The sequence below is a fragment of the Leucopleurus acutus genome (genome assembly GCF_964270905.1).
Source record: "Leucopleurus acutus genome assembly, chromosome: 1".
NCBI classification, from domain to species: Eukaryota; Metazoa; Chordata; class Mammalia; order Artiodactyla; family Delphinidae; genus Leucopleurus; species Leucopleurus acutus.
In genome coordinates this window covers 202,795,535-202,817,335 of record NC_139142.1, presented here as the reverse complement: position 1 = coordinate 202,817,335, position 21,801 = coordinate 202,795,535, and the positions used below count along the sequence as shown (strand labels likewise).

Here is a 21,801-nt window from a genome sequence, read left to right as displayed (position 1 = left end):
TTTTTTATTTGCATGCAGCTGTAAAGCTTGATTTAAAAAAAAAAAGAAATTCATGAGTTACATCTGAAAAGTGCAAATTTTGCCATAGAGCAGAGATTTTCTTTAAAGTCTAATTTGGAGTATTGATTTTTCTTTGTAACTGAATGCGATGGGGTTCTCATACCACCCCCAGGTTTGGTGATCCTCTTAAGAGGAGTCATAGGACCTTGATTAACATGGCCATGGCTTACGAACCATGAAAGAATACGAAACGTAGTCGGCAAAGGGAAAAGGCATCTGGGGCAAAACCTGGAAGACACCAGGTGCAAAAAGCTTCTAAGAATCTTGCCCCAGTGGAGTCACACAAGCAGACGCTTCATTCCTCCAGCAACGAATTGTGACAACACTGGTGAAATGTTGTCCACCAGGAAAGCTTATTAGAGATTTAGTACCCAAGGTTTCTATTGGATTTGGGTTCTTAGGTAGGCATCTCTGCCTAGTTTTCACCAGAAGTCTGGAGTCTCAGTAGGAAAGCAGGTGTTCAGCATAAACCATATCGTCTGCACAACAGCTTAGCCACAGTCAGCCACTCTCGGCAGTTACTGTTGTGGCAGCTCTTCCTCCTGAAGAGTCACTGTGCCAGCCAGGGACCAACTCTGCAAGCAGGCTTTTCTGAGGACCGCAGTCTTAGTTTCCGTGCTAACCTTCCTGTATGCGTGAGCTTATTCTTGACTGATTTCTTCTTTCAGTCGTGTTCATTCTTACAGTGTTTATTGAAGAATTCATTGACTGCTGTATTAAAAAAAAGTTTAGGGTGTTTTACATAAATCATACGATCCAGCAAGACAAATTTAAAAGTAAGTAGATGATGAAGAAACTGTCAGGCATCTCAAGCAGCGGTCTTGCTGGGAAAGTTCCTCTCTTGTATCAGCTACATGTTGCTGGGCACTTAACCCCCTTCTGTCTTTAGTCATATCACTCGCTTTTTTGGATCTGAAGCTGCTTCTAGTTTCCCCAGTAACTTGGGTCCTATCCAAGATTAAATCCTGGTCATTGCCTTTTCTCTCGCCATGCCGTTACTTCATTCTGAGCTCATAGTGCTTGTTTATTATATTCTATGTGCGTCCCCTAACTTTCATCTTTTTAAAAAAAATTTAATTTATTTATTTTTGGCTGTGTTGGATCTTTGTCACTGCGCGCAGGCTTTCTCTAGTTGGCGGAGAGCAGGGGCTACTCTTTGTTGCCGTGCGTGGGCTTCTCATTGCGGAGCACGGGCTCTAGGTGCATAGGCTTCGGTAGCTGTGGCACGCGGGCTCAGTAGTTGTGGCATATGGGCTTAGTTGCTCCGCAGCATGTGGGATCCTCCCGGAGCAGGGATCGAACCCGTGTCCCCTGCATTGGCAGGCGGATTCTTAACCACGGCGCCACCAGGGAAGTCCCCATCTTTTTAATGGAAGAGACTTCTTGATCCACTTCTAAATTCCTTTTCCTCCTCATTTCTTTTTTTTAAGTTACAGTTGTTAGTTTTGCTAAGTGTTCTAGATAAATCTGTTTCATAGAATGTGAAATCTAGTCCCTATTCAAAAAGCCCCTGGCAGAAGACCTAAATAGACATTTCTCCAAAGAAGATATACAGATTGCCCACAAACACATGAAAGAATGCTCAGCGTCACTAATCATTAGAGAAATGCAAATCAAAACTACAGTGAGGTATCACCTCACACCTGTCAGAATGGCCATCATCAAAAAGTCTACAAACAGTAATTGCTGGAGAGGGTGTCGAGAAAAGGGAACCCTCGCACTGTTGGTGGGAATGTAAACTAACTGATACAGCCACTGTGGAGAACAGTATGGAGGTTCCTTAAGAAACTAAAAATAGAACTACCATGTGACCCAGCAATCCCACTCCTGGCCATATACCCTGAGAAAACCATAATTCAAAAAGAGTCATGTACCACAATGTTCATTGCAGCTCTATTTACAATAGCCAGGACATGGAAGCAACCTAAGTGTCCATCGACAGATGAATGGATAAGGAAGATGTGGCGCATATATACAGTGGAATATTACTCAGCCATGAAAAGAAATGAAATTGAGTTGTTTGTAGTGAGGTGGGTGGACCTAGGGTCTGTCATACAGAGTGAAGTAAGAAAGAGAAAAACAAATACTGTATGCTAACACATATATATGGAATCTTAAAAAAAAAAAAAAAGCATGGTTCTGAAGGACCTAGGGGCAGGACAGGAATAAAGATGCAGACGTAGAGAATGGACTTGAGGACACAGGGAGCGGGAAGGGTAAGCTGGGACGAAGTGAGAGAGTGGCATGGACATACATACACTACCAAATGTAAAATAGATAGCTAGTGGGAAGCAGCCACATAGCACAGCGAGATCAGCTCGGTGCTTTGTGACCACCTAGAGGGGTGGGATAGGGAGGGTGGGAGGGAGACGCAAGAGGGAAGAGATATGGGAACATATGTATATGTATAACTGATTCACTTTGTTATAAAGCAGAAACTAACACACCATTGTAGAGCAGTTATACTCCCATAAAGATGTTAAAACAAAAAAAAAACCCTGTTTCTGAAAATTGGAATCCATGATCTCAAACCCTGCTGCTGCTTTATCAACTAAGTTTACTGAGTATTCTAAATCCTTTGTTGTCATTTCAAACAGTCTTCACAGCATCTTCACGAGGAGTAGATTCCATCTCAAGAAACCACTTTTTTCGCTTATCCATGAGAAGCAGTTCCTCATCCATTCAGGTTTTATCATGAGATTACAGTAATTCAGTCACATCTTCAGCTCCACTTCTAGTTCTCTTGCTGTTTCCTCCATGTCTGCAGTTCCTTCCTCCACCGAAGTCTTGAACCCCTCAAAGTCATCCGTGAGGGTTGGAATCAGCTTCTTCCAAACTTCTGTGAATGTTGATATTTTGACCTCTTACCGTGAATCATGAATGTTCTTAACGGCATCTACAATGGTGAATCCTTTCCAGAGGGTTTTCAATTCACTTTACCTAGATCAGTCAGAAGGCTCACTGTCTGTGGCAACTATAGCCTTATGAAATGTATTTCTCAAAAAAGAACAGGAAGTTGAAGTGAGCCTTGATCCATGGGCTGCAGAATAGATGTTGTGTTAACAGGCATGGAAACAACACGAATCTTGTCCATCTCCATCAGAGTTCTTGGGTGACCAGATGCCTAGTCAGTGAGCTGTAATATTTTGAAAGGAATCTTTTTTTCTTAGCAGTAGGTCTCAGCAGTGGGCTGAACATATTCAGTAAACCATGTTATAAACTGATGGGCTGTCATCCAGGCTTTGCTGTTCCTTTTACAGAGCACAGGCAGAGTAGATAGATTTAGCACAGAGTTCTTGAGGGCCCTGGGATTTTCAGATGGTAGATGAGCATTGGCTTCAACTTCAAGTCACCAGCTGCCTTAGCCCTTGAGAGAGTCAGCCTGTCCTTTGAAGCTTTGATGCCAGCCATTGACTTCTCTCTATGAAACAGAAGGCTCTTTCAGTCTACATTGGAGATCTGTTGAGTGTAGGTACCTTCATGAATGATCTTAGCTAGATCTCCTGGGTGACTTGCTGCAGCTTCTACGTCAGCACTTGTGGCTTCACCTTGCACTTCGATGTTATGGAGACCGTTTCTTTCCTTCAGCCTCATGAGCCAACCTCTGCTAGCTTCAGACTTTTCTCTGCAGCTTCCTCACCTCTCTCAGCCTTCGTAGAATTGAAGAGAGTTGGGGCCTTGCTCTGGACTAGGCTCTGGCCTAGGGGAATGTTGTGGCTGGTTTGATCTTCTGTCCAGCTCAGTAAAACTTTCCCCACATGAGCAGTTAAGGCTGTTGCTCTTTCTTCCTTGTGTTCACTGGAGCAGCACTTCTAATTCTCCTTCTAGAACTTTTCTCTCGCATTCACAGCTTGGCTAACTGTTTGGTGCAAGAGGCCCAGCTTGCTTCCCGTCTTGGCTTTCGACCAGCCTTCCTCACTGAGCTTCACCATGTCTGGCTTTTCACTCGGAGTGAGAGACGTGTGACTCTTTGTGTCACTGAGCACTGAGAGGCCATTGTAGGGTTATTAACTGGCCTCATTTCAGCATTGCTGTGTCTCAGGGAAGAGCGTGGCCCGAGGCGGGGCAGTGGAGGTGGTTGGTGGTGCTTCAGAACAGTTACAGTGCAACTCAAAGGTCACTCACCACGGATCGCTATAACAAATAGAGTAACACGAACAAGTTTGAAATACCGCGAGAATTACCAAACTGCGACACAGAGACGCGGGGTGAGCCAGTGCTGTTGGAAAAATGGCGCTGATAGATCTAAGATTGCCGCAGACCTTCGATTTGTAAGAAACCCAGTAACTGAAGCGCAATAAAGCAAAGCCCAGTAGAACAGAGGTAGGCCTGTAGTTGTTCCTGTTGATTGAAATGGTTAATTCTTATTCATTTCTTCTCATAACAGCTCTGGTTCTGACTGCTAATTAATTTCCAGGACCACTGGACCATCTAAATTGCTCTTCCCACTTCCAGTTTTTGTTCATTGTCTTGTAGCCTCCATACCACTTGCTAGCTCATTTTTGGGTGTGGGGAGTTGAATTATGTTACCTTGATGCTGAAAAATAAATACATGGAATGAAATTGAAGTACTAACAATTAGATTTTTGTAGTGGACCTTTTTGTATCATTAATCAAGTGTGGGTATTTATATCTTGGTTTTTCTTAAGACAATAGAAACCGTCATCCCTGATGGTCTCTGAGATGTGTAGATTATTCATAAAACTCATGAATTACTTTTAAGCAGTTTTTAGGAAGAGTTGGTCCTGTAGTGAGGAGATACGATGCCATCTTCATCATCTTGAAAGCAGGCACCTTTCCTGAAACTTAACTTTTTGAAAACTTCATACTGTTTTAGTTGAAATTTGGCAAAAGTTAAAAGAGCAAGTGTGGAAACTGTTTAAGAAGTTGAAAAATAATTGCAAAAACGTACTGGATAATTGTGACTTCTAGTTCTCTGTCAGTTGAACTTTTTTCTTTTTCTCTATGTACGTTGTGTCTTTATTAGAACTTTTATTTTATAAAAAGCTACAAGTTGCTAGAAATGATAAAAATGAGGTTTTGCAATGATGAGTTAGTGATATACAGTGATCTGTAGTATGATAGAAAGCAGTGCAAACATCAAATATGACTTATAATTCACTTTGCTTTTTATTTTTTAAGGGACCAGTTACTCTCCCCAAGAAAATTCACACAACCACAGTGCTCTTCATAGTTCAAATTCACATTCTTCTAATCCAAGCAGTAATCCAAGCAAAACTTCAGATGCAGTAAGTATATAAACATGCCCAATTTTGTGTTTTTGGAATTCATTGCAAAAAAATTGTTTTTAAATCAAAGTTGATCTTTTCTTAACGCACTTGAACTAATGAGCTGGCCTTATTATTCGAACTGAGCGTGGTCCAAATATGCCATCTTGGTATTGTTTCACCAAGAAATAATATTGTTTGCATTCCTCTGTGGAGCAGAATTTACCATTGTGATATTTGAGATACACAGAACTCTAGACTGTGAAACTTGTGGCTTAACTGGAGCTGCTTCTTCTCATAATCTATAAACTTCTGTTAAAAAAAATTCTATAAATTTATTGAGTGTCTACTTGTATTACATACTCTACAAGACACTAGTGACATAGAGGTCCCTCTCCTGAAAGGCATGAAACCCAGTGAGGAATTGTAGGTATTTCTAAAAATGAAGTAATTGTTAATGAAGTTAACTATTACTCAGGTTGAACTTTTTAGAGTCAAGGTTCAAACAAAAGTTTTAATACATTCATTCAAAAATAAGGTTTCAATTTCCCAGGCATATGCTAGGTTGTTGATGTATAGAACTGAGAAAATGTAGCCCATCTTAAAGGAACTTTTGGACCTATGGTGGAGACTGAAAAGTAAACCATTAAAATGATGCATGTTAATGTTGCTGGGGAGCCCTCGAGGGGGGCTGCAGCCTGGAAGAGGAAGATGTGCTGGCCAACAGACTGACTGTAACCCACGCAGTGGAAGAGGTTGGAATTCGTGTAGCATGAAAAGGAACAGCACCTACAAAGACGTAGAAGTATGAAATAACACCACATGTTTGCAGAACACAGATTTCGATGGTGTGGAGGAATGGCAGGGGCTCAGGTTACAGAGAGAAATGGGGCCGGATTACAAAGCATTCTCTGCCTTTCCAGGGAATATGAACTATATGTAAAGGCAGTGGAGAGCTACTAAAGGGTAAAATCAGTGAAGTACCATGTTTGCAATTTTAAAAACATGATAGGAAAATACATTATAGGAAGGAAGAGCAACTAGAAGGCTGTAGAAGTGTAGGCTGAATCCGGCAGACATTGCCTTTGTGACTCAGGTGATCATCATACCTGAATCGGTACTGAAAACCCTTGGGGTTTATTATTATTTGTCTCTTGTTGAATCAGTGTAGATAGTACATTTCCATAGAAAATTGAGACATCAGCGATTTTCATAAAAATTTTAGAGTAGTTTTTAGGGTCCAATTAGGAAAACAGGACTCATACCGGTTATTTTAGCATAGAGAATTTCAAATACAGGAAAGGAAAAGAAACATATAGTGATTACCCCTGACGGCTGGGAGCAAAAGGAAGAGGTTGGGGTTATCAGAACCCAGTTGCTCAGAGGAAGAGCCTTGCACGGTTGGTGATGGTACCTCTGCGAGGTACAACGAAGCTGGTTCTGATTCTGGGTTGAGAGCTGGAAAATGGAACCCGCTGCACTGCAAGGCTTCTTCCTCCTGCCTTTCATCCCTCCTCTAATGCCTGGTATTGGCAGAATCTAAGAGGAAGCCAGCTGGCTAAACAGAATGTAATTGGCGTTATCCCAGCCTTAGCATCACAGAATAGAGAAAGGGTGGTATCGAGACTGAGACGACAGCTTGATGAACCTTCACAGGTGTTGTCATCACACTGCTTGTGCTGAATCACTTTCACTAAGACATATACTCAGCATTTTGCAATGTGTGTCTCTATTTTTGTGAGAAATGGCCCCATTAAATTAACAGGCTAGCACTAACCTAATGTTTCCTTTATTACTGACAGTTTAGATTTGGTATTTGCTATTAGGACAGAGGCGGGCCATGTGGACATCGTTTTGGTGGCAAAAATTCCTTATTCAGGGAAAACAGTTTCTGATTATTTTGATTTTCAAGAAATGGATTGACATAATGAAATCAGAAAGAATAAATAATGGGCATCAGATAAGTTTGAAAGATCCAAATTCTAAAGGGTGTCAGGGGACTGCGCTGTGTGAGTGGAAACTGAAGACGGATTAAATGTCATGTGTTTTCAGAATCAGGGTTCCCCTTTCTGTAGATTTCAACTCTGGGTATATAATTAACCTCAAGTAGTGGTCTTTTTCACCATAATGTACCCAGGGGGAATGACATTTTTGCAAACTATAATTTAATGTTACCTGAGAGCCTGGGTTTTGAACATCTCTGAAGGTTACTTGTAAACTGACTTTGTCCTAAAATCACTTCCAGTGGAAGGTTTTTGAGTAGTAAGGTAAAACATAAGGTCACCTTTCATTAATACTTTCATAATGAAAGAAGAGATGAACAGAAGAATATCAGGTAACCCAGGTCAACACATTATTTTAACCCAGGTTAAAATACGGAATAGCTTTTTTTTAAAGTGGGTTTTTATTTTGTGCTTTCTGAGCTTTAAATATGTCTTTGAAAATCAGTAGCAGTATTATTTGGAGTTAGGCACACAGATATGTGTTTGTATGGGTGATTTATATTTATCAAGTTAACTGTTGGAAGTCGAGTTGCAGTTACCTTGTTTTTTTTAGTATGAAGATATTCACAGGTAGGCCTCGTTGAATTTAAATATGTAGCCTGTTGAACGCCTCCTGCTTCCTAATGTAAATCATGGTAGGATTTACAGACATGTAGGCTGCCTTAGATTATGTTATGCATATTCCTGATTTTTTTAAAGAGATCTCTTTATTCAGAAAATCTGTTTATTTAGGAAGAGAAATTTATTTCCCTTTAAAGACATTATAATTGGAATCTTCCCTTAAGTATCGTTTACCAATTTTGATTTGCTGGAAGTGCTTTAAATTCAGTCCTAGGTTACTTTGCATTTATACTCCAGCTCCCCTTGTTATGAATTAAATATCTTCTGTTATCAATTAAATATCTTCTGGAGGTTTTAAGTTGGAGGTTCTTCTTCAGATCTATTCTCTGTAACCAGTCTTGACTGAAGATATTCTACTTAACCATAGAACTCTTAGGACTCCATGAAATTCTTTGTTACAGTGAGTGCCATCTTTGATGTTATTTAATGAACTGTTCTTCATTAACAGTGCATAATTAAATTCCGAGATTAACACTTTATTTTCCATAGTTTAACTTTGAGAAGAAGTGGTGGAACTCTGTATTTTGGAGAGAGTAAATAGGGAGATGCTTTTTTATTTAAGAAGAGAAAAGCAGCATTGATATAAGTTCTAAAAGTCATTTTGAACTGAAGAGTAGATGGGTGCTACAGGAACTATTGAGTGCCATTCTTAGAGAGCAGCCATTCATGCTTCGTAGTCTCAGGGCCTCTATATTCATGAAATTGAGAGCTTCTGTTTATGTGGACTCCGTCGTGAGTAACCATATTAAAAATTAAAATTGATAAATTTGAAAGATAATTTAAAAATTGTAAAGCTGTTACATGTCAACACATTTAATATTTTTTTTGAAAAATAACTTTATATTTTTTTGAAAAATAGACATTGAGCATCTCTTTAAATGCCTGAGTAGGGAGAAGAAACATAGAATTTCATAGTTGTTCTACCTTCAGTCTTTTGTGATATCAGATCTCCCATAAAGCCTCTGAGAAAACTCCCCTGTGTTCTTGTGATAGAATGAGGAGGAAAAAGACAAAATTATCTGAGTATTATTTATGAAACTATTTATGAAAATAGTTGTGATTTTGTGAATGATCTCAGGGTCCCTCAAGGGTTCCTGGGCAGCACTTGGCAACTACAGCAAGCCTAATTTAGAAAACTTGAAATGTTTGCAAAACTTTTGTTTAATTCTTAATTTTAGATACCTTTTTTTAATCAAGGAACTTGAGAATCTAATATATAACGTGATGACTATAGTTGGTGACGCTGTATTGTGTCATGGAAATTTGCTAAGAGAGTAGAGCGTCAGTGTTCTAACCAGAAGAAGCGCCTGTGAGTGAGGTGACGAGACAGACATGGTAGTTAACTAGACGAGCAAACCCTTCCCAGTGAACGTGGGCGTCCAGTCGTTACTGTGTGCGCTTTAAATGTCTTACAATTTTATTTGTCAGTTATACCTTAGTAAGGCTGAAAAAAATACAACGGGGGGGGGGGGAATTTAATACCTCCTGTTGCATATCAGCATTTAAAAACATTACCCTGTTACTTAAAGGTTTTTTCCTTAACGTTTTTTTGAGGATAGAAGTAGGGTGGAGAAGATGAGCTGAAGTTACTAGTACGTGATTGCAGTGCTGTACCTGGAGCACATTCTGTTAAGTAAGACATTAACTCGTACCAGCCTAGGGTTTGGTGAACCCATCCATGCTCTTCAGGGTTCTGGTCTGTGAACTTTGAACCGTCCTGGAGGCTGTGCCAGAGTGCAGATTGACTGCCGTCAAACGCACTGCCTAGTTGAGCGGTGGCAGCGTCTGTCCCGGAAGCGGGCCTTTGGCTCGGGAAGCAGTGTGTCAGCATGCGCTGTGCCGCGGGCTCCTCTTCTCTCCAGACAGGCCACAGCCGGCACAGGCACCGCTGTGAGGGGCGCGGGCTTAGACCCTCTGCTCCACTCTGGTGGCCTCTGTTCCCCTGCCTCAAATCTCCTTCTGCCTCTCCAGACCAAACTAGTAACCCCACGTGGCCACTTGCCCAGCAAACCAAATCTTGCAGATACCTCCGTAGAGGGGCTCAGCTGGCATATACTAATGTAGGTGTAGGGAGTGGTAGGTGGTGGAAAAGAGCCTTTTGAATTCCGCCTTCTGTGGTTGGGTTTCCTGCAGCCTGGCAAAGCCTCCTGGGAGCTAGAGGGCTTGAGAGTTCACTCTCCACTGGTCTTTAGAGGTTTGGAAGCACAGGGCTGATTTCCAGCAGCTTCATGATTTTGAACACCAGCCTGAGAGCATAATCTGCATCGTTTCTTCAACTGTCCTCAGAATTCTTAAGACATTTCCAAAATTGGTATTGACTTAGTGGAAGTAATAGATGTCCAGAAACCTGAGTTTTGATCCTTTCTTCTGCCACTGATTACTTTTGTGACCTGTGGACAACTTGTAAGTTCTTTCAGCTTGTTCCTGTGTGGTAGATTAAAGAAAGCTGGGTAGGCAGTACATAAGAGTCCCTTTCCTTACGCTTTAAAATTGTGTTCCTCTGCACTGTGGTGAGCCCAGAAGAAGGATGGGCTGCCAGAGTATAACCTTATTTCATTTTAGCCTCAAAGCTCCTTTGAAAACAGTTAAATTCATGTACAAGTGTACTTGGGGTTCTACCAGATTTCCTGGAGCTGCTGCAGGCACTTAAACATTACTTTTGTTGAGATTCATTGCATGAGAACTGGGCCTTTCAGATATTTCTAACGTCATTATAATTTTACAGTGCCTGTGAAATTACTAGCAAGAGACTGTATCTGAGAACTTTCGGAAGACAGACCAGTTGTAGTTATGGGAAAATGAGCAGCGCTGCCGACCCTGTATACTGTGTGAGACAAGGTTTAGTTAACACTTGACCCATCTCATGGATTTTGAAGTTGAAACAAATCCGTAGCTTTTAATTAGCTTTGTGTTTACATTAAAGTTTTTTTGTGTGTGCTTTTTTCCCACTGAGTAACAGTGAATACAGGCAGGCTGTTCTCTGTCACACTATTTGTGATTACTTTGTGCCTTAGAGTGTTTAGAACTGATGTACTCTCATGCCATCAGATCAGTCAGTTGAGAGTGGCTTCTCCATGTGACTAGATTTCAGCAATTAAAACTGTGGTAATGGGGGGCTTTGTAATGCTTTTCTGAAGTCACTATGATGTTAGTTTCGTGCCATTCTTCCTGTGCCTAATGAACCTGCTGATCTGTTTAATTTGATATTTTATAGAGTTTTCCATTGTTCCCTTGAAGGTTTTCATAGACTAGGGTCTAATTACATCTTAGACGTCTTAGAGCTGGGGACTTTTATCTCGTCTTTTTCCATATGTATGCCTTGAAAACCATTGACATTCTTGATATTTCATACCAAGTGATTAAATTGTATTAACGTGTTCTAATTTTCTAAAATGTGTTTTTAAGCCTTATGATTCTGCCGATGACTGGTCTGAGCATATTAGCTCCTCTGGGAAAAAATACTACTACAATTGTCGAACAGAAGTTTCACAGTGGGAGAAACCAAAGGAGTGGCTTGAAAGGTATTTGCTCATTTAAGTGAACAGTATCTCTCACTGTTGATCCTGCCGGCGAACGTCTTAGGTGCTAATCGTTCTGAGCTTAGGTTTCTTAGTGTGATGCTCGTCACTCCTTAACTGCAGTGGTTGGCCCATCGTCTGTGTCTTCCATAATTTCTCTTTACCTTAAAAAGCAAAACCAAAAAAACTAGGACAGACGAGCAGCTGTCCACAAGGGCCTTGTGAACAGTGTATTTATGTAATTTAAAAATTTATATTAATCTGTTATCTGTCATACATCTTCCCTATAATTTGTATTAGAAAACTTTATCATTCTTGTAGGACAATAATATGTTTCCTTCATATATGGAGAATGATCATTACAGAGTTTTGGTTGTAGGGTTAATGGCATGTGAATAATTGGTATAATATTGCCATCAGTGAGAAACATTAATGTTGTTTGCTATATCCCATGTCCGACACCAGTTGAATGATATTACTGCCTTGTTCTTTTACGTTCCACGTACAGTTTCGTTGAGCATTTGACCAGAAGTGTTAAATGTAGATTCATTGTATGTCTTGTAATTTTGTGGGTGTGTCTTTTATTTTTAGAGAACAGAGACAAAAGGAAGCAAACAAGATGGCAGTTAATAGCTTCCCAAAAGATAGGGATTACAGAAGAGAGGTGATGCAAGCAACAGCCACTAGTGGGTTTGCCGGTGGAAGTAAGTATTGAGTTCTTTCTTGGAACCAGTAGAATGTTTGATTCATTCCTGTAGTTTGTTTACTTTACAGATCTATGTGCATAGCTGTTTATATAGGTAAACTAGAAGAAATAGAAACATGAAAGGTTTTCTGTGTTGGGTCTGTCCTCGTAACGTGCATCATTTTGTTCTTGAAACGGTGCACGTGGAGGTGTCCATCACTACCCGTGATGGCTCTAATGCCGTTGAGTTGGTGAAGAAGTAAGATTTCATGCTGTGGATTGACAAGAGACCCCACCCCCGTTTACACTGGTCACTGAGAGACCCGCTGGGTTTCAGTCCCGTAACTGAACGATAGCTGCACACAGAGGGTGACGTGGTGACTGTCTTCGTCTGTGTTAGCGAGACGCTTGCTCATCCTTGTATATGGAAATGGGTTTCACCACGACTGTAGATCTGTGTGCCGTCTCCATACTATGGGCACCTTCAGGTGCTTTGAGGTCAGATTTTGTCCGAGTTGGACAATATGGGTAACATACATTTATTTTTAAGTTCAAGTAAAATTTGAATTTGAAGATTTCACTAAATGTATCCTATTCCCAGTGGCTTGTCTTGCCCAGAATAAAATTTAAATGCCACATAGAATTCTTAGGCTCTTCATCGAATTTTGAAGTTCTGAGAATGTTTAGATGTGTTTTGGGAATTCTTAGACTTAAGCGTTTGCATTCTCCTTCTGTAACTCAAGACAAAAAGTAGGGTTATATTTGGTCCCAGTGGGGGATATTGAATTTTGGTGGGAGAAATTACTTAAGATGAAACAGATAATACAGTTCTGTAGGGCTGAATGTTGAAAGTATGTTCCCTGGAACATTTAACTTTTTATATTAGTGAAATTGTACTTAATTCTTAGAAAATAACAATGGTTTAAAGCACTGAAGTTAGGGAATTTAAGAATATTGTATATTGAGACAGAAGACCTGGGTTGTAATCCCATTTCACTTAATATCTTAAGTAACTGTGACTTTCCGGCAAATAACTAAAAATGAGAGGTTTTCCTTTTTTCCAGGCTAAAAAAAATATAGTGCCCAGCTTGTGGTCCTCCTGAACAAATTGTGGGCGTCCAGGAAGACTCGCTAGATGAGTGTAAAAATAACGTTTTTTAGTTACTGGGCCAGGCCTCTCCACGTAGTGGCTGATGGTTCCCAGAGAAGAAAAGATCACAGCCTAGTATGTTTGTTCTTTCCAAAATTACCTAGTCACTCGTCCTCTCTTGGGGTAATTAGAGGTCTGATAGAAAAGTTGGTGGAAGTGAAAATAGTACTTTTGGCTGCTTAATAAAAATCTTTAAGGAAATAAAATCAGAATTGTGGTTTCAAATTATCTGTGTGCATCTTTTTCTTTCAAAAGGGAAATCAGTTTTTTCTTCTTTAAGATTTCAGAAGTTAGGCATGTTTGTTATTAAAAGTAGAGAGAGGGAAAGTATTTTAATCTCACGACTCAGGAACGCTTGGAGACATACACTTTTTTCTAGCTGCATGTGAAAGTATATAAAAACTACATATGCATGTATTTTACACCAAAAATAGGATTGTATGTTACTGTTCTTAACCTGTTTCTTCTGTTCAATAATGTTTCAAGGATATGGAACTTCCCTGGCGATCCAGTGGTTAAGACTCTTGTGCTTCTACTGCACGGAGCGCGGGTTCGATCCCTGGTTGAGGAACTAAGATCCCGCGTGCCGCGCGGCGCGGCCAAAAAAAAATTAAGAAAAAAATGTTTTCCAAGGATTTGTTTCCTTTTGCCATTTTATAGTTCAACGTATGTTATTTCATGGTGTTCCGGTTTTGGACGTGCCCCCATTCATAAATAATCCTCTCTCCGTGGATACCTGCATGGTTTTCAGCTTCTTCCTGCAGTAAACAATGCTGTTGTTCGTATTTCTGCCCACTTCCCTGATTACTTCCTTAGCTAAATTCCTAGAAGTGCAGATGAGGAGTCGGTGGGTCTTTGTGCTGAAATGGACTCCTTTATCACACTTCTTGAGTTTTAAGTAATGTTTGAGAAAGGGCTGCAGCTGTATTGCTGCTACTTTTTTTTTTAATTGGTCAACTGACTGTACTTGGCGTGATGGTAATAATGGTCCCTAGGCACTGAAGTGCTTAACTTTGTCTATCCAAAAAATGCTGGCAGAGTGTCCCATATGTCTGGTACGTTGGTGTTCATGTAGGGTAGGGCCTAAAGCTCTGTTGTCCCCAACAGCCAGCTAAAGAGGTGTGCGTGTGGTGGAGGGGACAGGGAGGGTTGGGAACATTTCTTACGTAAAGAGGTAAAGGTAGGAAAAAAGATTCTTCAAGAGTGTTTTTGTGTTTCGGGAGTTTTGGCAATGTAGCAAATAATACCCACAGTTTGACAGTGAAGTTGTGGGGGTAAAATTTTAAATTTGGTATTACTGCTGCTGTAATTGTACTGGTGTAGTTGTGTTGTTAATTATTTTGATTACCTTTAATCGGTGCCTCACAGACTGATTGCTCTGTGGTTAGAGAAACTTTAACTTGGGTTCTTCAGCAGTGGCACGGATGGCGCTTGGGGTCAGGGAATGCGTATGGATTCTGTCCTGTGTTGTAGGATGTAGAGCATTACACCTGGCCTCTCCGTGCCAGCCCCAGTAGCACACCTCTCCTCGCCCAGTGGTGGCACCCAGAAGTGTCTGCAGATGTTTGCTGAGTGTTCTTGTCGTGAGGCTGTGCGGATGGATGGAGTCTCTGCTGAACGGCGTCACGTCTCGAGCCGTGAGCAGGAGAAAGCTGTTGGCGCCATAGCGCCCACGTGTGCTGTAATGCTCTGCAGTGTCTCTGCTGCAGGTGTGCGTTGACAACTTGAAAACTGCTTTGCGGTTTAAGCCTACTTCCTTCTTTGTGCTGTCATGCTCTCTAGACTTGGAGGAACCATGAACTGGAAAAAACGACACAGTATTCAACAGGGAGGGCATCCTTTGGTAATATCATTACATATCATGTGCTTGAGTCTTAAGGTGTTTTTCTCCTTGGAAGTTGCTTTAATCCTTCAGTTACTGATGAGACTTGTAATTTAGGCTGGAGGTTTTTTTGACAAATACAAATTTTGTTGCCGTGATTGTTGAAATTTTCCTTCTTTTGTACTCTTTTTGCGGAAGCAGAAGTACTTCTGAGTTTAAAATATTTTTGTGGCTTTAAATTGGAAGAGGATCTGCTCTCAACATGACTGATAATACCAAGTATATTTTTCTGACTTCGCTGCAGATGTAGGGCTCCTGTTGTCAGATAGCATTATCTATAACTTGACTTTATAACTCACTCTGGTATTTGTTAGCATCATTAAAAATATGAATTGATTTACTTACCGAATGCAGAGTTCTTTATAAAATTCAGCCATCCCAAAATGAGGTCATCTAAGCCCTAGTACCAGCTACTTTAGAGCCCACTAATCAGCCACTTCAGTATTCAGAAAAATCAGGCTAACAACCAAGTAGTATTCCTTTGTAGTTGAACCCCTGTGGATAATTCAGTCAGTTATTAGAACCAAGGTCCGTATTTTAAAAGAATGGACCGTTTACCTTTTCTATTTTAAAAATATATTTTTTTATTTGAGTAAAAAATGTTATACCTCTCCATACATTTTGATCTTTTAAAACATCAATGTTTTGATGTTTTAAACAAAACAGCTCATGTTTTGTTTGAGCTTATGGTGTGGCTCTAAAGAGTCCCCAAACTAGCAGCCCGCCTGAAATCTCAGCGTAGGTGAAGCACTTACAGTTGAGCTAAAATTCCTCTTCCAGCATTTGAATATCTGTATGCTAGTGGTAAAACTGCAGACGCTAACTGGGCTCGCAGTTTTATAGAAAGATGTTAAATACAGGTATGTTGCTAAATTAGCTGATGTTGAAGACAGGATTCTAACGTAATCTTTTTTCTTCCCCTTCCGTCATTTCCAACATCTCTTTTTCCGAACTCTGAACTAAAGTGGAAGACAAGCATTCCAGTGATGCCAGTAGTTTGCTCCCACAGAATATTTTGTCTCAGACAAGCAGACACAATGACAGAGACTACAGACTGCCAAGAGCAGAGACTCACAGTAGTTCTACGCCAGTACAGCACCCCATCAAACCAGTGGTTCATCCAACTGCTGCCCCAAGCACTGTTCCTTCTAGTCCATTTACGCTACAGTCCGATCACCAGCCAAAGAAACCATTTGATGCTAATGGAGCATCCACTTTATCAAAACTGCCTACACCCACATCTTCTGTCCCTGCACAGAAAGCAGAGAGAAAAGGTATGCCATTACTACTAGATGCTGCACGTTGAACTGGAGTTTCTGGAGTTTCTGATTATATTACATTATTTCCGTTAGCTAAATAAGACGCTTAATTATGAATTCTTTTAAAAAGTCTTCTAGAATGTTACTGCATAGATTTAGTCTAGAGTTAGCCATATTTAGCTTTTTTCTTTTTCTTTTTAATTATGAAGCCTCAGAACTGTTTTTTGCCTTTGACACTTTGAAGTCAAGTGCTTAATTTATAACAGTTAGTAATGGATAAAATAACTTTTCACAGCTAAAATGACTGTCCCATCATACTTGTATAAAGTAATTTTTGGTTTTTGTGATAATTGTCTTCATGATATAGTTTAGAAATTGTCTCAATTTTCTATTCAAATTTAATATGAATAGAGACATTTAAAAACTTGTCATTTCCACATACATGCAACTATTGGTTTCAGTTTGTGAATTAGAAAACTGAGTTGTGGGCCATAAGATAAGGAGTCTTAATGTCTGAATTATGAGTTAAGTCTGAAGAGTAGAAGTTGAACTTTACAACCCAAACTGTGTTTATCTGACTCGGTGCTAGTAACCATAGAAGGTTCAGAAAAACTGTGGCAACCACCACTTGGGGGGCGATGCATAATGGAAGAAGCAGGGTGATGGGATGAGCCTATTTCGTAGACCAGCCACAGTCCCAGACTTAACCCAGGTTTAAGGAACTAAGGAAATCTGAAAAGCATTAAGTAAATAAATCACCTTGGGTAGAGCCCTTAGCAGATGAATTAGCAGACTAGCATCAGTAACCGTTGAGGAATTTTTATGTCCTTTGGGTTTAGAAGATGCTGTGTGGACCTAATGAGTCTTTAAGCTTTTACTCTGTTGTCAGACTCATTGTTTCACACTGATTTGATGTGTTGACAAAGGATTTAAGTAATTGGGTTTCTTTTGCTTCTAGTTTGCTCTCCTTTTATGTATGTAGTTTCAATTTCCCCTGTAGCAGTTGTTACACATTATGAAACATACTTTCATCATAGAGTGCATCATACATAAACAGGTTATTCCAAATGTTGTCAGATTCCCCAAAGATGGCTTGTACCAAAATTCATATGTACAAATCATATTTGCCCTGATGCAGAATTAAACTTACAAGAGAATTCCTGAGAGAGAAAGTCTGAATTAACGCATTAATTGTTAGTGTGGTAATACTTTCTAAAGGGTGTTTGGATTTTTCAGTTTTGCTGCTTTTAGTTTGGTTACAGAAAAAGTTTATTTAAAAAACATTTCTCAGTTTGAAAAAACGACCTTTGGCCTTCAGAAAGGTCTTTGGTCTTTCTCCCACTTTACCTGTTGTTAGCTCTCACCTCCTCTTTGGAGAGTTTTTCTTCCCTGATTTCTGGGACGCTGCGCTCCTCAGCTTCCTGCCCTCTCCTCTTCTTGCTCCTGAAATAGCATCAGAGCCCAGTCTTCACTGTGGTTTGTTCTTTTTTTTTTTTTTTTTTTTTTTTTTGCGGTACGCAGACCTCTCACTGTGTGGCCTCTCCCGTTGCGGAGCACAGGCTCCGGACGCACAGGCTCAGCGGCCATGGCTCACGGGCCCAGCCGCTCCTCAGCATGTGGGATCTTCCCGGACCTGGGCACAAACCCGCGTCCCCTGCATCGGCAGGCGGACTCCCAACCACTGCGCCACCAGGGAAGCCCTTGTTCTTTTTTCCTGCCCAACATGTCCTCTTTTGCTGGGTAGCAATTCTCGTGACTACCTTGTCTACACAAGTGACTCCCAAATCTTTATTTCTGACTCACACACGTCTGCTTCCTTCTCCAAGCAGTTGGTATTTGTTAACATCTCCCCAGAATATAGTGTGTCCTAAATTCCTCCCTTTTCCCACAGTTTCTAGGTTCTCAGTGACAACACTGTCCTCCCAACCATTCCATGTTCTTCAGCATTCCTGCGCATTCATCCATCAGCAAATCTTGGATTCTTCCTCCTGTGTCTTACTGGTGTGCATTGTCTCTCTCGTTACTGCCACTGCCGTTACTGAGCCTCAGGTCATTGCTCTTGAAGTAACCTTCTGATAACTGCTGTGCTTCCTTCTACGCACTCTATCCACTTACAGTGACATCATTATAAAATTTAGATTGGATTGTGTTATTTCCTTGCTTAAAATTTTCTAATGGTTTTATCCAAAGGAGAAGTCCATACTTCTCAGTAAGATGATAGCAAGTCCCTGACAGTCTGGTTGCAGCCTGTCTTACTAGCTTGATCTCCAGTATTTCACTCTTAAACATTCCCTGTATAATTCATCTGCTGCAAACTTGTACAGTTTTTTAGATCGTGTTATGCTCTTTCATGTTTTGATCCTTTGCTGAAAAGGACGTATTCTTCCCTCCATTTCCGTTCTGTTGGACTCAGTTCCTTCTCTAAGGGCCAGCGGTGGTGTCCTTGGGTTCTCAGTGTCAGTTAACCTCTCAAACACTTTCTTTTTCTATTACTGCACTCACCACTTTACGATTTTAGTTCCTTCAATTAGACTATCCTGTGTAGGGTCAGACGTTATGATTTATTGCATTTTGTACTTTTTTCACTCCCTAACCTCTCCCTCGAAGCTTCAAGCACCATTCCTGACAAACTTAACGTAATTAAAGATTAACTGTGTACCAGGTTTGGTGCTAAATGTTTTGTACATATTTTAGGTTATTCCTTAAAACAACATTGTGAGGGAAAGAATTGTCTTCTTAGATATGAAGAGCCTGCACATTGCTGAAGTTGAAACATACGGTGTAAGAGGTGCTTCTCCAAAGTCCATGTTCTTTCCATAAAACTCTGCGTAATGAAAGACATCACCAGTCTATATTAGTTTGGACTCCAGTAATTGAAAACTCCTCACAAATCTTGGGTGATTCATGTTTAAATTCTACAAAGTGTGTTTGCTGATCACGAACTTATTTTAAACTTACAGGAAGAAACTTGATTATCTTGGAATTGCCTAGGTGTGGTGTATAGGGAAGTTAGTACAGTCTTACCAAGTATTTCCCCTTGCATGTGAATTGAAGACAGTACTGTTTCCTTAAGTAAATTGTATAACAATTTGGATCTTTTCAGATTGTTTTCCAGTTAGTCTAAGTTTGTGAAAGGTCCATTAATTTGCGGTATATTTTTTTCCTCAGTGGAGACATCTATGTTATTTAAGTTAAGCTTCCTATTGACTGTTGTCATCAACATAGTGATTTCCTTGTTTGGATTTTCCTTAACAAATAATTTATATTAAGAGGTTGATGGTTCAAATAAGATAGGTCTCTTGGTCTTAAGTGCTACTAGTATAGCTAAACTGTATTTAAGGATGACAGCAATAGAATGCTCTAATAAATAACAGAAGAGCAGGAACTTTGTCCTAACCACTGCTGTATCCTTAGTACTTGACAGGTAATAGGCAGTCAGTTCAGTATTTGTGGTATATGGATAAATAACTGAAAGAATGGTAATGCATGTGTTGAGAGTTGGGGAAGCACCTACATTGGTCATGGTTTAAAAAATGTATTTGGAGAAAAAGAAGAATGTTATATGTGTTGTGCGTCTAATTAAAGAAATAGATTTAGATCTGTTTAATGCCGGTGTGTCTTTCGATAAAAAGAACCTTAGATAAATCAGTCTGTTCTTGCTTGAGGGACAGAAGTGTGGAGGAGCTGTGAAGCTCTTCAGTTCTGCAGAGAATAATCCTAGTGTTAGGTAGGGTAAAACAAGGGCATCAGGTACCTCCTTTTAGATTTATATCTGTTTCTTATGGTAACATTTGAACATCTCTTGGCAAGACTCCTTTATTGGACAGCCATATAACAAAGTACAGAGAAACTCTGATGTGCTTAAAAAAAAAAAAAAGTCTAAAACCGAATTTTATAGGCTTGCAACCCATTGACCATTCTAAACTGGTCCTGACCCCAGCCTCTTTTGCAGATTTGTGAAATGACAAAATAGGCAGGAGACGTGGGTCCTTGTTTTTTGATTTCGCCAAATAAGTGCCAGGGTCAGAAGAGTTTAATGACTTTTAAGTTTCTTATTTAATAATCTAGAGTTACAGTTTATTAACAGAGATAAGTTTGAAAAGTAAACAGAACAGCCACAGAAGCAGACCTATGCAGTGACCTCAAGGCAGCTCTCAGAAAATTAGCCTGTCCAAAGGGTCACATAGTTACATGCTGTTCTGTAGTCGGAATCTAATGGAAGGGGATTAGTCGTTCTTTAATGTGAGATGTGAGTTAGTCACTTGGAATAAACTTCCTTTTTGTGTTTTGATGATATTTGTAGACTGGGTGAAGTTAAAATGAACCTGAAGACTTTTCCCAGTGTGTTAACAGCAGTAATCTTTTATAGCCCACATAGGAGGTCATAGCTGGCTGAAAGTGGGACACATTTAGCTCTTCCTTGCTTTGCTTTAAACTACTTTTCAAACTACTTTTAGGATTACTAAATGTTCATGTAAAATTAGACCAATTGGCCATAGAAGTACTTAAGTATTTGTTGAATAACTGAGGACGTTAACCGGGGGCGGGGGGGGGGGTTGGTGTTAGTCTGATTTAGTCAGTAAGTTTCACTAAAATTACATTATGTAATAAAGATGGCATTTTGAGCAGTGGGGCAGGGGAATACCTGTGATGAAAGAATGTTAGAAAATACTGTTTTTAACTTGAGGGGCAAGGAAGACCTTTTAAATGAGGACCCAAAACACATTTGCCTTAAAAAGTTGGTAAATTTGGCTACATAAGACATTTAAAACTTCTCTGTGACAGAGATACAATAAACAAAGTTTGAAAAAAAATACAAAATTGGGAGACAATATTTGCAACAAATATGAATAACGGTACATTAAGGCTACATTAAGAATTCATCAAAGCAGTATGAAAACCAACAATCCAATGGAAAGATGAGCAAAGTATCTGAACAGGCAGTTACAGGAGAGGAAGTTTAAATGGCCAGTCTTGCTCTACAACAGTTAGAAAAATTAGCTCAAAACGGAACAAGGACCTTAACTTAGGAGCTAAAAACTATAAAACTGTAAGAAAGCGAGGGAAAACCTTTATGACACAGGATTGGGTAGTGATTTCTTGGATATGACACCAAAAGCATTGGCAACAGAAGAAAAAAATAGATACATTGGACCTCATCAAAATGAAAAACTTTTGTGCATCAAAGGACACTCTAGAGTGAAAAGACTGAACCCATGGAATGGGAGGAAATATTTATAAGTCATGTCTGATAAGGGATTAATAGCCAGAATATATGAATACAAAGTCCTGGAACTCAACAGTAAAATGAAACAGCTCAGTCCAAAAATGGGCAACGGAGTTGATGCGACATTTTTCCAAAGAACATAGTCTAATGGCCAGTAAGCACATAAAA

General features: G+C 40.0%; 1 protein-coding gene across 7 annotated transcripts in view; it reads left to right on the top strand.

Moving 5' to 3' along the window:
* The window catches only part of WAC (WW domain containing adaptor with coiled-coil), an 83,441-nt gene that overhangs the window by 43,114 nt on the left and 18,526 nt on the right, over positions 1 to 21,801 (top strand). For 5 of the 7 annotated variants that reach the window (XM_082838495.1, XM_082838492.1, XM_082838494.1 and 2 more), the window contains exons 4-7: positions 5,203 to 5,309; positions 11,318 to 11,433; positions 12,022 to 12,134; positions 16,113 to 16,421. In XM_082838495.1, the coding sequence (XP_082694621.1) occupies positions 5,203 to 5,309; positions 11,318 to 11,433; positions 12,022 to 12,134; positions 16,113 to 16,421 (645 nt within the window). The remainder of the gene's footprint in view (positions 1 to 5,202; positions 5,310 to 11,317; positions 11,434 to 12,021; positions 12,135 to 16,112; positions 16,422 to 21,801) is intronic. The other 2 variants (XM_082838497.1, XM_082838496.1) reach the window with 1 other exon arrangement.